Below are 14,190 nucleotides of genomic sequence, written 5' to 3'. Positions count from 1 at the left end.
ATTGATCAATCCAACAAACAAATCTTTTTAAACAAACCAAGAGATTTTGAAGATTTCACCAAAGGGTTAGGATTTGAAGATCCCAAGAACTTACTTAAGGGTAAACAAATCATACCACCCCTGTATGATGAAACCATGATGCGATATGGTTTGCTAACCCAATTTGTTCAACCCAGTTATGACGATTTTGACACAGAAGAACAGTTATTCAAATGTGAAATCAAAGTTAACTATGATCAACTCAATGATTCTTATCATTTGTTTAGTCTTCCACTTTGTCCTAAACCTAAGAAACACTATGTTACTATAGTTGAACCGGATGAAAACTCAAGTACAAACTGAAGATGGAATCGACATTCTTACTGGGTCTAGAGATGACAATTTGTTTACCATAGATCTGAATTGTATTCCTTCTCCTACTTCGGAAATTTGCCTTCTGTCAAAAGCTTCAGCACAACAATCTTGGTTATGGCATAGACGTCTTTCTCATCTTAATTTTCATTCTATTAATGCTCTTGTAGACAAACAACTAGTTGATGGTCTACCAGACTTCAAATATGACACCAATCATGTTTGTTCCGCATGTGCCGTGGGTAAACTTAAGAAAGCGCCTCACCGACCAAAGAAACACTTAAGCACTGATGCCCCTCTCCATCTTCTCCACATGGATTTATGTGGACCTATGTGTGTTCAAAGTATCAATAAGAAACGATACATTCTGGTCATTGTTGATGACTTCTCTCGTTACACTTGGGTTTATTTTCTTCATGAAAAGAGTGACACACCACATGTTATCATCGACTTCATAAAACGAACTGAAGTTAACCTTCAATCCACAGTTCGTAGTATTCGCTCTGACAACGGTACCGAATTCAAGAATGCCACTCTTGAAACTTTCTTCAACTCAGTTGGCATCTCTCATCAATTTTCTGCCGTGCGAACACCTCAACAAAATGGAGTCGTTGAACGTCGTAACCGTACTCTTGTTGAAGCTGCAAGAACTATGCTTGCTCACTCTCGTCTTCCTCCTAACTTATGGGCTGAAGCTATTGCTACAACATGTTTTACCCAAAATAGATCCATCATCAACAAAAGGTTTGATAAAACTCCATATGAAGTCATCAACAAAAGAAAACCAAATGTGATTTTTTTTCATATCTTTGGTTGTGTGTGCTATGTTCTGAACGATCATGACAATCTTGGAAATTTTGAACCAAAAGGGGATGAAGCATACTTCATTGGTTACTCTAGGGAATCAATTGCTTATCGTGTGTACAACCGTCGCACCAAGAGAATTCAGGAAAGTATGAATGTTAAATTTGACGAACTTTCAGGAATGCTTCTTGAACAAAACCGTTCCCTTCCTGTTCCTCTTTCTCCACAAACTTCCGCACCTAACTCTGTCTCCCCTCTAATGCACATCTTTCCAACTCGACGCCAGCCAAGTTAGATACTGTGTTCGACGAATTCTATCATGATCATTCTTCTCCAACACTTCCGTCTTCATCCATGTCTGATAATTCTACCACCATTATCAATCAACATGAGAACTCATCGATTGATCAACAAAGTTCCTCTCCCTCATCTATATCACCAGTGGTAACTCCTCCACACATTGCAAATTCTCCCACTCCAATCACATCCTCTTCTTCTAACTCCACAATGGCTTCTCCACCGGGTGCCTCATCTCAGCCTAATAACATTGGATCTGACACCATGATTCTACCCGATGAACCTACATTTGAGCAAGTTACTGAACGATACTCTCAAGACTTTACCAATTCTGATGAGGATAATGCACCAGCTGCACCTCTTCCTCACTCTCAAAAGTGGTCACGTTGCATGCTTCCTCATCCGCCTAGTCAAATTATTGGAGATCCTAATGCTGGTCGGACCACTCGAGCCGCTTCCGCTAACGAATGCTTATTTGTCAACTTCTTAAGTATGGTCGAACCTAGCAACGTCAAAGAAGCATTACAAGATCCCGATTGGGTGAGAGCCATGCAAGATGAATTATCCCAATTTGAGCGTCTTGAAGTGTGGAAATTGGTTCCAAATCCGCATTCTCAAAAAGAACCAATTAAGACAAAGTGGATCTTCAAGAACAAGAAGGACAAAGGTGGTGTTGTTGTTCGTAACAAGGCTCGCCTTGTTGCCAAAGGTTTCTCTCAACAAGACGGTGTAGATTACGATGAAACTTTTGCTCCTGTTGCCAGAATTGAGGCCATTCGTATTTTTCTTGCCTATGCTGCGTTTAAGAGTTTTACAGTCTATCAAATGGATGTCAAGTCCGCATTTCTCAATGGAATCTTGAAAAAAGAAGTCTATGTTGAGCAACCTGAGGGCTTTGTTGATTCCAAACATCCTACCTATGTCTACAAGTTAGATAAAGCTCTTTATGGTTTAAAACAAACTCCTCGTGCATGGTATGATGCTCTCTCTACTTATCTTCTGAAATCTGGATTCTCCAAAGGTACCATTGACACCACTTTGTTTATTAAAAAGCAAGGTAATGATATTCTGTTAATCCAAATCTATGTTGACGACATCATATTCGGGTCCACTAATCCTACATACTGCAAAAACTTTGCTGCTCTTATGGTTAAACATTTTGAAATGAGTATGATGGGTGAATTAAACTTTTTCCTTGGTCTTCAAGTTAAACAATTGTCAAACGGTATTTTTATTTGTCAAAATAAATACATTCTTGACATGTTAAAAAAGTTTGATATGTCTCACTGTCAACCAATTGGGACACCCATGGAAGTTCGTACCAAAATTCATGCTGATTTACATGGAAAACCATTTAACCAGAAATTGTATAGCAGTATGATAGGATCCCTTTTATATCTAACTGCTAGTCGCCCGAATATAATGTTTGCAACATGCATGTGTGCTAGATTTCAAGCTAACCCTATGGACAGCCATGCTCAAGCTGTTAAACGGATCTTTCGGTATCTTAAAGGTACTATTAACCTTGGTTTATGGTACCCGAAAGAAACCGGTTTCGAATTAACGGCTTTCTCAGATGCAGATCATGCAGGGTGTAAGTTAGATCGCAAAAGCACTTCTGGCAGTGTGCAATTTCTTGGTGATAAGTTAGTTGGATGGTCTTCAAAGAAACAAACTTGTGTTTCTACCTCAACGGCAGAAGCTGAATATGTCGCTACTGCTAGTTGTTGTTCTCAAGTTCTGTGGATGAAGACACAACTCTCTGACTATGGTTTTAAGTATGAGCGCATTCCGATTTAGTGTGACTCCAAAAGTGCAATTGCAATTTCTTGCAATCCTGTTCAGCATAAAAAAACTAAGCATATCGATATAAGGTACCATTTCATCAAAGATCACGTCAAAAAAGGTAACATCGAACTTTACTTTGTCCCTACAGACTACCAACTTGCGGATCTTTTCACTAAACCCTTAGATGAGCAAAGGTTTAACTTTTTGAAAACCAAGTTGGGTATGCTCGATCTTCAAGCTTAAATTGTCATCCTGTCAAGCTATCTATGTTTTCCTTCTTCTTTAAATAATTGATGTATGTTTCCATGACTTTACATGCAATATTTGAGGGGGAGAACACGGGTAGATTGCATGCTCATAGGGTGAGTTTACATTAATTTGTATGCATGTTACCAGGGGGAGTTTGTATTCATCTATGCTTTGCCTCTGATTCTGTGTTTTCCAAAAAAAAAAAAAAAAACCGGAATTCTCAAAAAACTGGTTTTGACCACTATATAAACCGGTTTCGCTGATATTTGACCCTTTCGCAAAATTTTCTAAGTCTTCTTTACCTTCTCAAAAACCGGAATTCTCTCAGTCAAAACCGGCTTTCTCAAAACCAAATCCCGATTTTAGTTCTTAAAACACAAACCGGCATTCCCACTAACAAAACCCGACATTTTTCTCTTCAAACCTTCTGGAAGAAACCCGGTATCAGTTCTTCTAATAGTCAAAACCGGCATTCAGGTTTTTCCATTTACTTTTACCGGTTTTCTCATTTTTCTATGTTATAATACCGGTTTCCTACTGTTCCATGCATTAAAAACGGTTTTCATATTTTCAATGCTTTAAAACCGGTTTTCCAACTATTTTTCAAAATTGTTAATATATGTCTTCTATGCACTTGTGTTCTATCTTTCAGGGGTGATTATTTCTCGTTTACGTCATTCATTACTGTCTTTCACCTTATTTTACGTACTTGGGTACCTTATTTCCTCTATTATCTAACTCAATGCTTAATTGTCTTATATGTTTCTTATGTGATGCATGCTTATGCTAATATCTGCATGATTTTATGTGCTTATCTTGCCTGGGTGTCACTCTGATAAGTATTTTAGACTCGCAAGTGCATCGATATCTAGTTTTGACATGATATCTTGATGCTTTGCATCATACCGGAAATCAACACCGGTATGCGTTCTTAAAATCACAAATTTGTAAAAAGTCACTCTGTCCATTTTTTAACAACAAAATTTTTCTTTTCTTCAATTTTCAGTCAAATATTTTTTTTCTCTCACATTTTCACATTTTTTATTATTATCTCTCTACATAAAAATTGTGTGACCTCAAGATACTTCTTTTTATGAACAAACGAGCATAGTGTTCGCGCGTTGCAGCGGCTAGAAAGTGAGAAAGACAGGCGGTGGTGGATATCGCGGGAGGCAGTGGAGAAGGGGGGCGACAATGGAGGATGATAGAAGCTAGGTCGATAAGAGTGTGTAATGATTAGAGGGAATTGGAGAAAGGGAAATATATAAGGGTTTTATGTTTTATGAAGGGGTATTTTGGGAAGAAATTTTTTGCTTAATTTCTTAACCTCAATCCTCTTTATAAAGGATTATAGATTGATGATCATAAACTCTCATGGGTCTGCAGACACTCTTGTTATCATCTCTCTTTGTGTACATTCACTTTCTCGATTATCCATCTGTTTTCCTTAAAGAAGTAAGGTATTGAACGCCTTGATGTACTACCTTTACATCTTTCGTGAACAACAGATGCATAAAGCTCATTCTTTTTACAACTAGTCTATTCTTCATACATCGGGTTTCCTTTAGAAGTAAGACATTGAACGCCTTGATGTACTGTCTTTTGCATCTTCTGTGAAACAAGGTGTCTGACTAGTATTTTTCATAAAATCTGTTTTTCATAAGTATACATTGATTTTCCATAAGACGTGAGGTATTGAACGCCCTGTTGTACTACCTTTACATCTTTTGCGAAAATTAGTGTATAATCAATCTTTTCTAACCTTGGAAACAATGTTTCCCATTCGTCTACTTGTAAATTTCAGGATGGAGTTTCTTACAGATGGAGCCACAGAACAAATGACGAATAACCTTCGTCTCATGATACCCTTTACTTGTCCATTCGGTATCATTCCAGTCATGCTCACATATCATCCACTAATCAATATCTTCACTATCACGGCCGAAGGCATTGAAGAAGAATTATTATATCAAATGTGGCGGACAATCGAGTATGTTCCTACAAGAGGAAGAGCTCGTCCATTCTTCCGGTTCTCTCTTCAAACAACAGACGATGCTTCTCAGCAATTTACATTCAATCTGGACGATTTCCGAAGAATTCTTTGTTTTCCAGCTGCTGATTCAAGACCGGGAGAATCGAGCTTTGTTGAAACTCCACCAACTCTTGAGATGCTACATAGAGTACACGAGTTGGGGTATGATGGTGATGTCGTTGCCTTAAGAGACATTAAAAAGAAGGATTTTCATCCAATGTGGCATACTCTCTGCTCCATCATCAATAATTGTCTGTCACCATCAAGAAAAGGTCAAGACGACTTCACCAAGGCCACTCTAGCATACCTTTTTGGTATCGCGTTCGATGTACATCTAGATTTTGTTGCCATTGCTTTTGATCATCTTCGACTTCAAGTTAACGGTAAACACACTGCTAACAAGAAATATATCACGTTTATCCGTTTCTTGTCTGTCATTTTGCAGCATTTTGTCAACACTCACAGCAACATCAAACATTTCCCTGCTTCAAGACGTGTAGTTATTTCCAGCTTCCGTCATGTATATACGAACAATCGCATTGCACACATCAATTTTCTGCCAATTTTTGAATCTCTGCTCAGCCAGGTGCCCGTAGATAATCCTGACCTCAGGATTTACAGAGCGTATTTAGCCGAGCGAATGGCTACTCAAAACCGAGGTGTGCCTTCCCCACGCTCGAATAGGTCGCCAAGTGAGGGTTCTAGGGCTCGAAAAAGAAAAGAGGGGTTAGACGTTGATTCTGCACCTGGCTTATCTGGTTCTTCTTCCTCTACTCATATTCCTCATTCTTCCGCTCCCTCACACAAGAAACAAAAAACTCGCCATCACTCAAAATCAAAATCAAAATCAAAAACATCTTCATCGACATTCTCTGTTCCTTCGCCTCTCACCCCTTCATCTTCTTCTTCTGATCCTATGTCATCTCCTTCTCCTTCTTCCACTAACATTATAAGATCGTCTCTTCAACCAATTCCAGAGGAATCACATGATGAACGCTTTTCCTCCGATCACAACGATATTAATGATCAAATTCCTTTTTGTGATGATGTGTTGGACATTCCGGAGGTACAAGGTGGTCCTGAGGGAGGGGTTGAAAAACATAATAGAGAGGATGAGAGGTCAGGGCTAGGATCAGGGCAAAAAGAAAACGTTGGCCCTCCGATAGTTCAAACAACTGGCCGGGATGACACCAGTAGGATAGAAGTCGAGGATTCCCCACCCTCGCCTGATTCACCTACTCGCTACTCTGGATTCTCTTTACAGAATCCAGTTTCATTTTTGCACAGGCACCAACCACGTCCACTATCAATTCCTCACTTGGAGGATGTCAATATTGCAGCTGTGGAGACACTTGTCTCTCTCCCACTTTCTTTCTCACACACAATTGAGTCTAGATCACCTAGGTCACATGTGTCTGAGCACGCACATCTTTTGGATGTTGCCTCAACAGACCGAGAGTCGGTGATTCCACCTTCTCAAGGAGTGTCTGGAAGTCCTTCTCATGATAATATGACAGGCGCTGGGGATACAATTCCCAGTACAACGGGCAATCTTGGAGAACCCGGAAGTCCCACCATCCGGAACGTTGTGCCCGACACTTGTGTTGAGCCATCTAGTTCTGAAACAACCAATGTCGAGCTTCGGCTTCATAAATCATTGGGAAGTCCTGATGGCCAACACCATTCAGGCCACACTGTAAACCCAACGGAGCCTACAGTTGTGCAAACGACATCTACGTCGGTCACTCTTGCTCTTACAACTCAACCGCCACCAACCGCAGTGCTCCGTCCTCCTCTTGATAAAGGAAAAGCCCATGCCAATTCTCAATCATCCTCATCTACTTCTAGTCCTCCTCCAAATCCATACGGCATTCGACTTAAAGCCAATCCAGCAGAAAGACAACTCTTCAAAGAACTTGAAGCCACTAGACTCCTTCCTCATTCTAATCCTCAATCATCACCAAAACATCCTTCACCTTCCGTTTCATCCTCACATCACAACCATTCTCCTCATCAATCAACTCAACATATTAATACATCAATTCGCTCCAACGTAAATTCTCTGTATAACGTTCTATATGCTGCTCTACTTTCTCTAGACACTCAAGCCGATTCTTTTGATAAAGCAATTCTTGCAACCCTTCAAGCCCGTTTTGACCATCAACATCAACTCTGGCTTCTAAAACAACAAGCCGAACAAGAAAAGTTCCTCGCTGACGCTCAACTTGAGGCAGCATTGAAACGAATTGCTGAATTAGAAGATTCTTGTAAAGCAGCTGCAGTCGTCCATCATAGACGTGATGACCCTGATGATCAGGATCAACACGAGGGGGAGAACAGAGACGATGCGACGACTGAAGTAAGGGCAAGTGCTAAAACAGATATTATTGGAAGCAATGAAGTTGGTGGAGATGAAGCACAAACAAGAGATGCCCCCCAAAATGATGAAGTTATTGATAACACTAAGGTTGTGAATGTTGTTGAATCAGCTATTGAAGCAAGTGTTGATACGGAGATTATACTTGGCTCAGCTGTAAGAGACGATGCTCAACCAGTGATGGTGGATAATGTAGATGAATATGAAGAATTTGATGATCCTGTTATCGATGGCAACGATGTTGATCCTAATGATGATGATGACTCTTCGAATAATGATGATCTTCCTCCCCCTAGCTTTGACAATTATGCCTCTGTTCCTCAACCAAATCCAAATCTCAGTCACTTAAACCTTTACCAACTCATTCACCATCTCAACCATCCTCATTTTCAAACCACCACCACTGCTCCCCTTGTTCAAATCAATGAAGGAGGATTTAAACCTAATGAAAGAAACAGAATAGATTATCTTGCAATCCCTTCTCAATTATTCCGCCTAACCAGATTCTTGAAAGAAAAGGCCTCACAAATCTTCTCAAGTCAAGATGAACTCAAAAAGATCGATATCGATGAATTAAGAGCTAGAAGAGCTTATGATCTTGAGAATCAACGTGCTAAATACTTAAAAGACTTGATTGAGGCCAAAAGTAAAAAGGTGAACAAAGAATGGAAGAAACAATTCAAATTAAAGATTGTTGATGTGGATAGCATTCATTTCAAAGAATGGCGCGAACCGGGATTTGCTAGACCACCTGGGCTGATTTGGTTGATTGTTAAAAGGGAAGATGGTCGAAAGTATGTGATTACAGAAGCTCGCTTCAATTTACTGTCTGCTGAAGATCTCATCTTTCTTCTCCATTTCTTCGCCCGAAAGCTTCTCCAGCCTGATCCAGAGAATCAAGAGGCCTATTATGCAATAAAGAGATATATGGATAGTCTTATACTCAGTTAAACCCAAAGAGACTTCCAATTAGGCATTGAAAAGAGAAGGAAGAAAGTGAACCTCACCACTCCCAACCAAAGAATAAGGGGCATAAATCTTGATAATTTTCATATCGGGGCTGTATTTGATAATCCAAGAGGAGTGGTATTCGTCAGTGATCAGGGACATAATATTTTTATCCAACTCGACGAGCTATGCAAGTATTCTGATGGGACACTCAAACAATGCTTAAGAATCATTGAAAGTCTACAAGAATTTGAAGAGTCAGACAAAGAAAAGAGAAGATTAGTGAAGGTGATTAAAAGGTTCAAATCAAGGCTTGAACATAGAGAAAGATCGAGAACCATCATTGCAGCAAGGCTTCCAAATGAACAAACAGGCGTCATTCACGTACCTGAAGGGTCTTGGGTAATTTATTCGCCAAACAATAAGCCTGGTCTGCACAATATACCTCCTGTCAACTTTGCCGACAACATCATTGAACCACCCAACCGACCTGCTGATCCAAGATATCATTTCATACCAAGAAAGTACTGGAAGGAAGCCAAGGGCAAATATGAGAAAAGAGCGTTCAAGCCACAAACCTTTTTGAAAGACAAGCCAGAATCTTCAACAAAGAAAAGAAATAGACGTCAAAGGAAAAAGAAGAAAGCCCACCAGTAATCAATCACAAAACGGCACTAAGGGGGAGATTGTTAGCTTTATATTTTGTAGTGCTCGTTTTGTAATTAAGTAATTATGTTGTCCTTTGAGTCTATTATGTTTTAGATAAGGGTTTATCATGTAATTAGACATGTACTTGTTTATAATTATCCAAGGGGTTTAATAGCAATTTATGTGGCTATATAAACCTCCACATGTAATGAAAAGAAAACCTTTTGACCAATTAATCTTTGATAGTTATAATACCTATATTCTCCATAAATACCTACTTTCCCATTTCATATAAAGGTTCAATTCACATTTTAGCATAGTTTTCACGCTATAATGCCATATCCCTATTTAAGAATTTCTCCCATTCAAATTTGGTTATTTCTATTCATTTATGCTTACATAAAGTCCAATTACATACAATATTCTCTCTGTCTTATTTTAATTGTCCAATTTTGACTAGTCAAGTTTTTTCTTCCAACTTTGACCGTAAATATCTTTGTTTGTGTTAGATAACACTTGATATAACATATATGAATTGATTGAGTTTTAGATGTACTTTTCATTGATATAACTTTCATCAACTAATATATAACACAAACAAAAATATTTACGCTCAAAGTCGTTAGAAAAAATTTTGACTAGTCAAAATTGGACAATTAAAATGGGACGGAGAGAGTATATACGTATACCTATATGGCAATATATAAACACATAATAATATATGAGAATTAAAACTTTTTACATCATTGACTACTTAATGCATCAAAACTTGTTGATGTTGATTTACCATATATCATGGGTATGATGTTGGTTTGAGCCGTAGATAGAATGCTTGATGTTCGTATGGTTTCCAACTCCATAACTACTTCTTTCATTGTTGGTCTATTTATTCCATTTGGATTGAGGCATCGCATTGCAAGGTTAGCTATCGAAAGAAGCTCATCCCTAGTACCTTCTTTAGTGACTGTTGCATCAAAAGTAGACATAACACGTCCTTCTTCCATAGCCAACATAAAATATGTAACCAGACTTCTGTGTTCTCCAAATCTAGTTAGCGAAATTGGCCTCTCTCCGGTTAAAAGTTCAACCAAAACAACTCCAAAGCTATAAACGTCACTCTTTTCGGTAAATTGGCTAGATCGAAAATATTCAGGATCTAGGTAGCCGAACGTACCTTTAACTAAGGTAGTCAAATGAGTTTGATCTATTGATACAAACCTTGAAGTTCCAAAATCTGAAACTTTGGCCCTATATTTATCATCTAAAAGTATATTAGTGGTTTTGATGTCCCTGTGGTATATTGGAATGGAAGTTGCTGAATGCAAGTAAGCAAGTGCCCCTGCAACATCTACAGCTATTTGCAATCTCATATTTAACGAAATTGGAAACTCATGAGTCTCATCGTGAAGATGTTTGTACAAGGTACCATTTGGAATGAACTCAGACACTAGAAGAGGAACGTCTGTCTCTAAACAACATCCCAATAACTTAACCACATTCCTATGATTTACTTGTGAAAGAATGACGACCTCATTGATGAACTGCTCTAACCGGCTTTCATCAACTAGTTTTGATTTCTTCACCGCCACAATCCTTCCATCAACTAACATACCCTTGTAAACGGTACCTTGGCCTCCTCGGCCAATAATTCTGTCCTCGTTGAAATTTTCAGTAGCCTTATCTAACTCCCGTGCCGTGAAAAGTATCGTTTTATGAACTATAGATGGATGAGCTTCTTCTTGTTGTTTTAGAAGCAAACCACCATTGCGTTTGAAAAACCTCTTTCGTCGTCTCTTGTCTATTGTTCTTTTGTACAGTTTGTACAATGCACTGCAGAACATAACAAGAAAAACTACTCCCATGCTAATACTAACACCTGATTAATGAAAGCCAATATAGAATGAAAAGTCAGATTAAGATGAGTCCTATTTACTTTTTTGTCGACTATCAATCAGAAAATACTCTGATTTGTTACACACTCAATAAGTTAGTCCCTGTTATATATATTATGTCGAGAGATAGAATAAGTGTTATAGATATGTACCAAGAATGACACCCTTGGATAACTGTGGACTTGCATGATCAGTAGGGGTGCACTCGAAGGTCGGGTTATTGTAATTACAGTAACCTCCTGATTTTGCCATGCAACTTGCGCATTCTGCCTTGACTAAAAGCACATAATAGAAAGTTTCATGTTAAAACAATTTATACATACTGTAATTAGTTACGAGTAAATAAGTTTTTTGTGGTATCCTTATATGGAACGAATGAAAAAAGGGTCTATCAGTTGAAGGATTGGATTGAAACTCGTTTGATGTAACATATTGTTAATATTTACCTGTTCCGTAATTGCGGAGTAGTGATATACAGTGAATGAAGCTTACTTTTCAAAAAATGTAAAATAATATAAAAAGGGAGATGATTAATACTTCTAACCAAATAGCCTAATAATCTTCCTAACTATGAGATGATACAAGTGGAAAAATCAAGTGGCAAGATTAGAAAAGAGAATTAGTGGCTAACACATGTTACCTTTTTAATGTTTTAGGAGGATATATTATTAGACTATTTGGTTATGTGGATTTATCATTTTCCAAATAAAAAACCTATAGCAATATATAGATAGGAAGTGATGTAACATAACATACCAGCGCATCCATCTCTTAAATAAATGTTTCCTTCGATATTGGACGAGTCTTTACAATCTAATGAATAACTAGAAGTACCATCAGACATAAGCACTGGCATAGTCGTCGTAAACATGCCGTAATCTCTGTCAGCGACTCGATCACAACAAGTTATATGTTGGAAGTCATATTCTGTAAGAGTCCAACCAAGTGTCACCGGAACAACCACCCCTTTTGAGAACCTTCCTTGAACATATAAATCTCGATCCACCAAGAAAGCAGACCCACATAAACCTCCTCTTCTGTCATTCGTTTCCAACCCTGTGATCAGCTCCACGGTGTACGACGTCAGATCCTCTGCATCGCCAAATCCTGTTTCGCAACAAGTGATACCAAGGCAGTCATTACTATTTTTCTCTCTTGTCACAACTGCAGCGATACTACTATCACTATTATAATTACGGCAAATGGTGGAACACCCACTGAGCACAGTACTGTTGTGCGAGATGATCACATTGCCACAGCCCTCAACCACTAGAATGTTATAAGATATGGAAAACCGGAAGGGGGTCGTATCAAGATCGACACTCTTTATCCGTAGATTACTACGACTACTGCTGCTATTCAGGACTACTGGATGATCTTGGCAATCTGAGATTGATGTTCGCGCATTATTAACAGTGACAGTGTGACGTTTCATATCAATACTCATGACTTCAAGGTGGTTGAGTGCAGGAGCTGATAGATATGGTGTCGACGAGTTGACGCATTTAATAACGTAGTATTTGTTGACAGCACAGTTTTCGCCGATGCCAAATGGGAACGGGATTCTCACCTTCCCACATCTATCCCTGCAACCTGGCCTGGCATAGCGCAGACTAGCCGTTGATGTTACTTTTAGAATTAATATTAGTAAAAAGATGATGGTAAGCAAATTGTAAGCTTTAGTTGATAAGCTCATCATCATTTTTGTTAACAAAAAATTACTGTACCAGCAAAATTGGAAGGAGCTAGCTAGGAAGTGGTTTTGTTTTACTAGAAATATGATTAGGGATGTTATTAAGAGAATGGAATTAGTATTATGATGTGGATATCTGAAAAAGACATAACTAGCTAGTTGTATATATTTATAGAGATGTCACTATGGTCGGATCGAGGAAAGTAATCGGATATTGCCAAGGAGAAACGAAAGTTGTCCACACTGAAAAAATCACGTTGCTTTTTTCTACGATTGGATTATTATAGTAATAGGAATTCCTAATTGTGTATGTGTGTTGGACGGTGGTGGTCAACCTCACTATTGAATATTGTTTCAATTCCTTTGTTTCGTTGGTTTCATACAATATAGAAGTTCTAGAAGGGATCGAGCATAATATTTGTTTTTTTTCTCATGGTGCGCGCTAATTAATTGTTTTATCCTAATTTCTTCACATTTGAAATTGCATTCATCACAAAAAAACTGGTGTCAACACACTGGTTGTGATTGAATTTCATAATGACGTACGGTCGACTTACAGATCCGGTGTAGAACAATCGAATCTACATAATGATTTCGGTCTATATAGAATGACAATATCTGCGTCTTCTATGAGCCAACATGGAGATTAAACATCTTTTAAAAGGAAAAAAGAGAAAATTTGACAAAGTTAAGAAGAGGAGATTTTAGAGATTACACGTTCAACAAAGAAATTACAATCTCCAAAGTCATTATAAACCAATCGATAGTCATAAAGATCATAATATATACATCCAAGAAACAAAGTTGTTATTCTTTGGCTACTTATAACAACGCAAAATAACCAAAGACATATGTTACATATTATACCATAAGATCATTAATTAGTAATTGACAACTACATTAAAGTTATATTTTACTCAAAATCCACATCATATTGGTAAGAATGAACACATTCTAACATTTAAATATAACACAATTAAACAAAGACAAATATAAAATATATGAATAGAAACAAACTTTATTTACAGCCATGAAGAAAAATATTAAAACATAATAAAGCACTACAACCATTTGCCTTTTCAAGAAATATATTATTAGAAAAACAAAACGA

General features: G+C 38.0%; 1 protein-coding gene across 1 annotated transcript; it reads right to left on the bottom strand.

Annotated features, from left to right (window-relative positions):
• Positions 1–10,237: 10,237 nt before the first annotated feature.
• Positions 10,238–13,088, bottom strand: LOC122609369 (wall-associated receptor kinase-like 9). The gene is made up of 3 exons (XM_043782418.1): positions 12,143–13,088; positions 11,539–11,661; positions 10,238–11,370 (listed from the first exon to the last, which is right to left on the bottom strand). Exons 1-3 carry the CDS (start codon positions 13,086–13,088, stop codon positions 10,238–10,240), a joined length of 2,202 nt encoding a protein of 733 aa, XP_043638353.1.
• Positions 13,089–14,190: the final 1,102 nt, after the last annotated feature.

Source organism: Erigeron canadensis, chromosome 7 (genome assembly GCF_010389155.1).
Source record: "Erigeron canadensis isolate Cc75 chromosome 7, C_canadensis_v1, whole genome shotgun sequence".
Taxonomy (NCBI): Eukaryota; Viridiplantae; Streptophyta; class Magnoliopsida; order Asterales; family Asteraceae; genus Erigeron; species Erigeron canadensis.
Note: the sequence above shows the minus strand (reverse complement) of the source record. Positions and strands in the feature narration are given on the sequence as shown.

Excerpts from the sequence above, each read along its gene's own strand:
- LOC122609369 (XM_043782418.1), bottom strand. The coding sequence starts at position 13,088 with ATGATGATGAGCTTATCAACTAAAGCTTACAATTTGCTTACCATCATC. Across the intron at positions 11,662-12,142 it reads TTTAAGAGATGGATGCGCTG|TCAAGGCAGAATGCGCAAGT; the intron begins GTATGTTATGTT and ends ATGTGCTTTTAG. Across the intron at positions 11,371-11,538 it reads ATCCAAGGGTGTCATTCTTG|GTGTTAGTATTAGCATGGGA; the intron begins GTACATATCTAT and ends TTCATTAATCAG.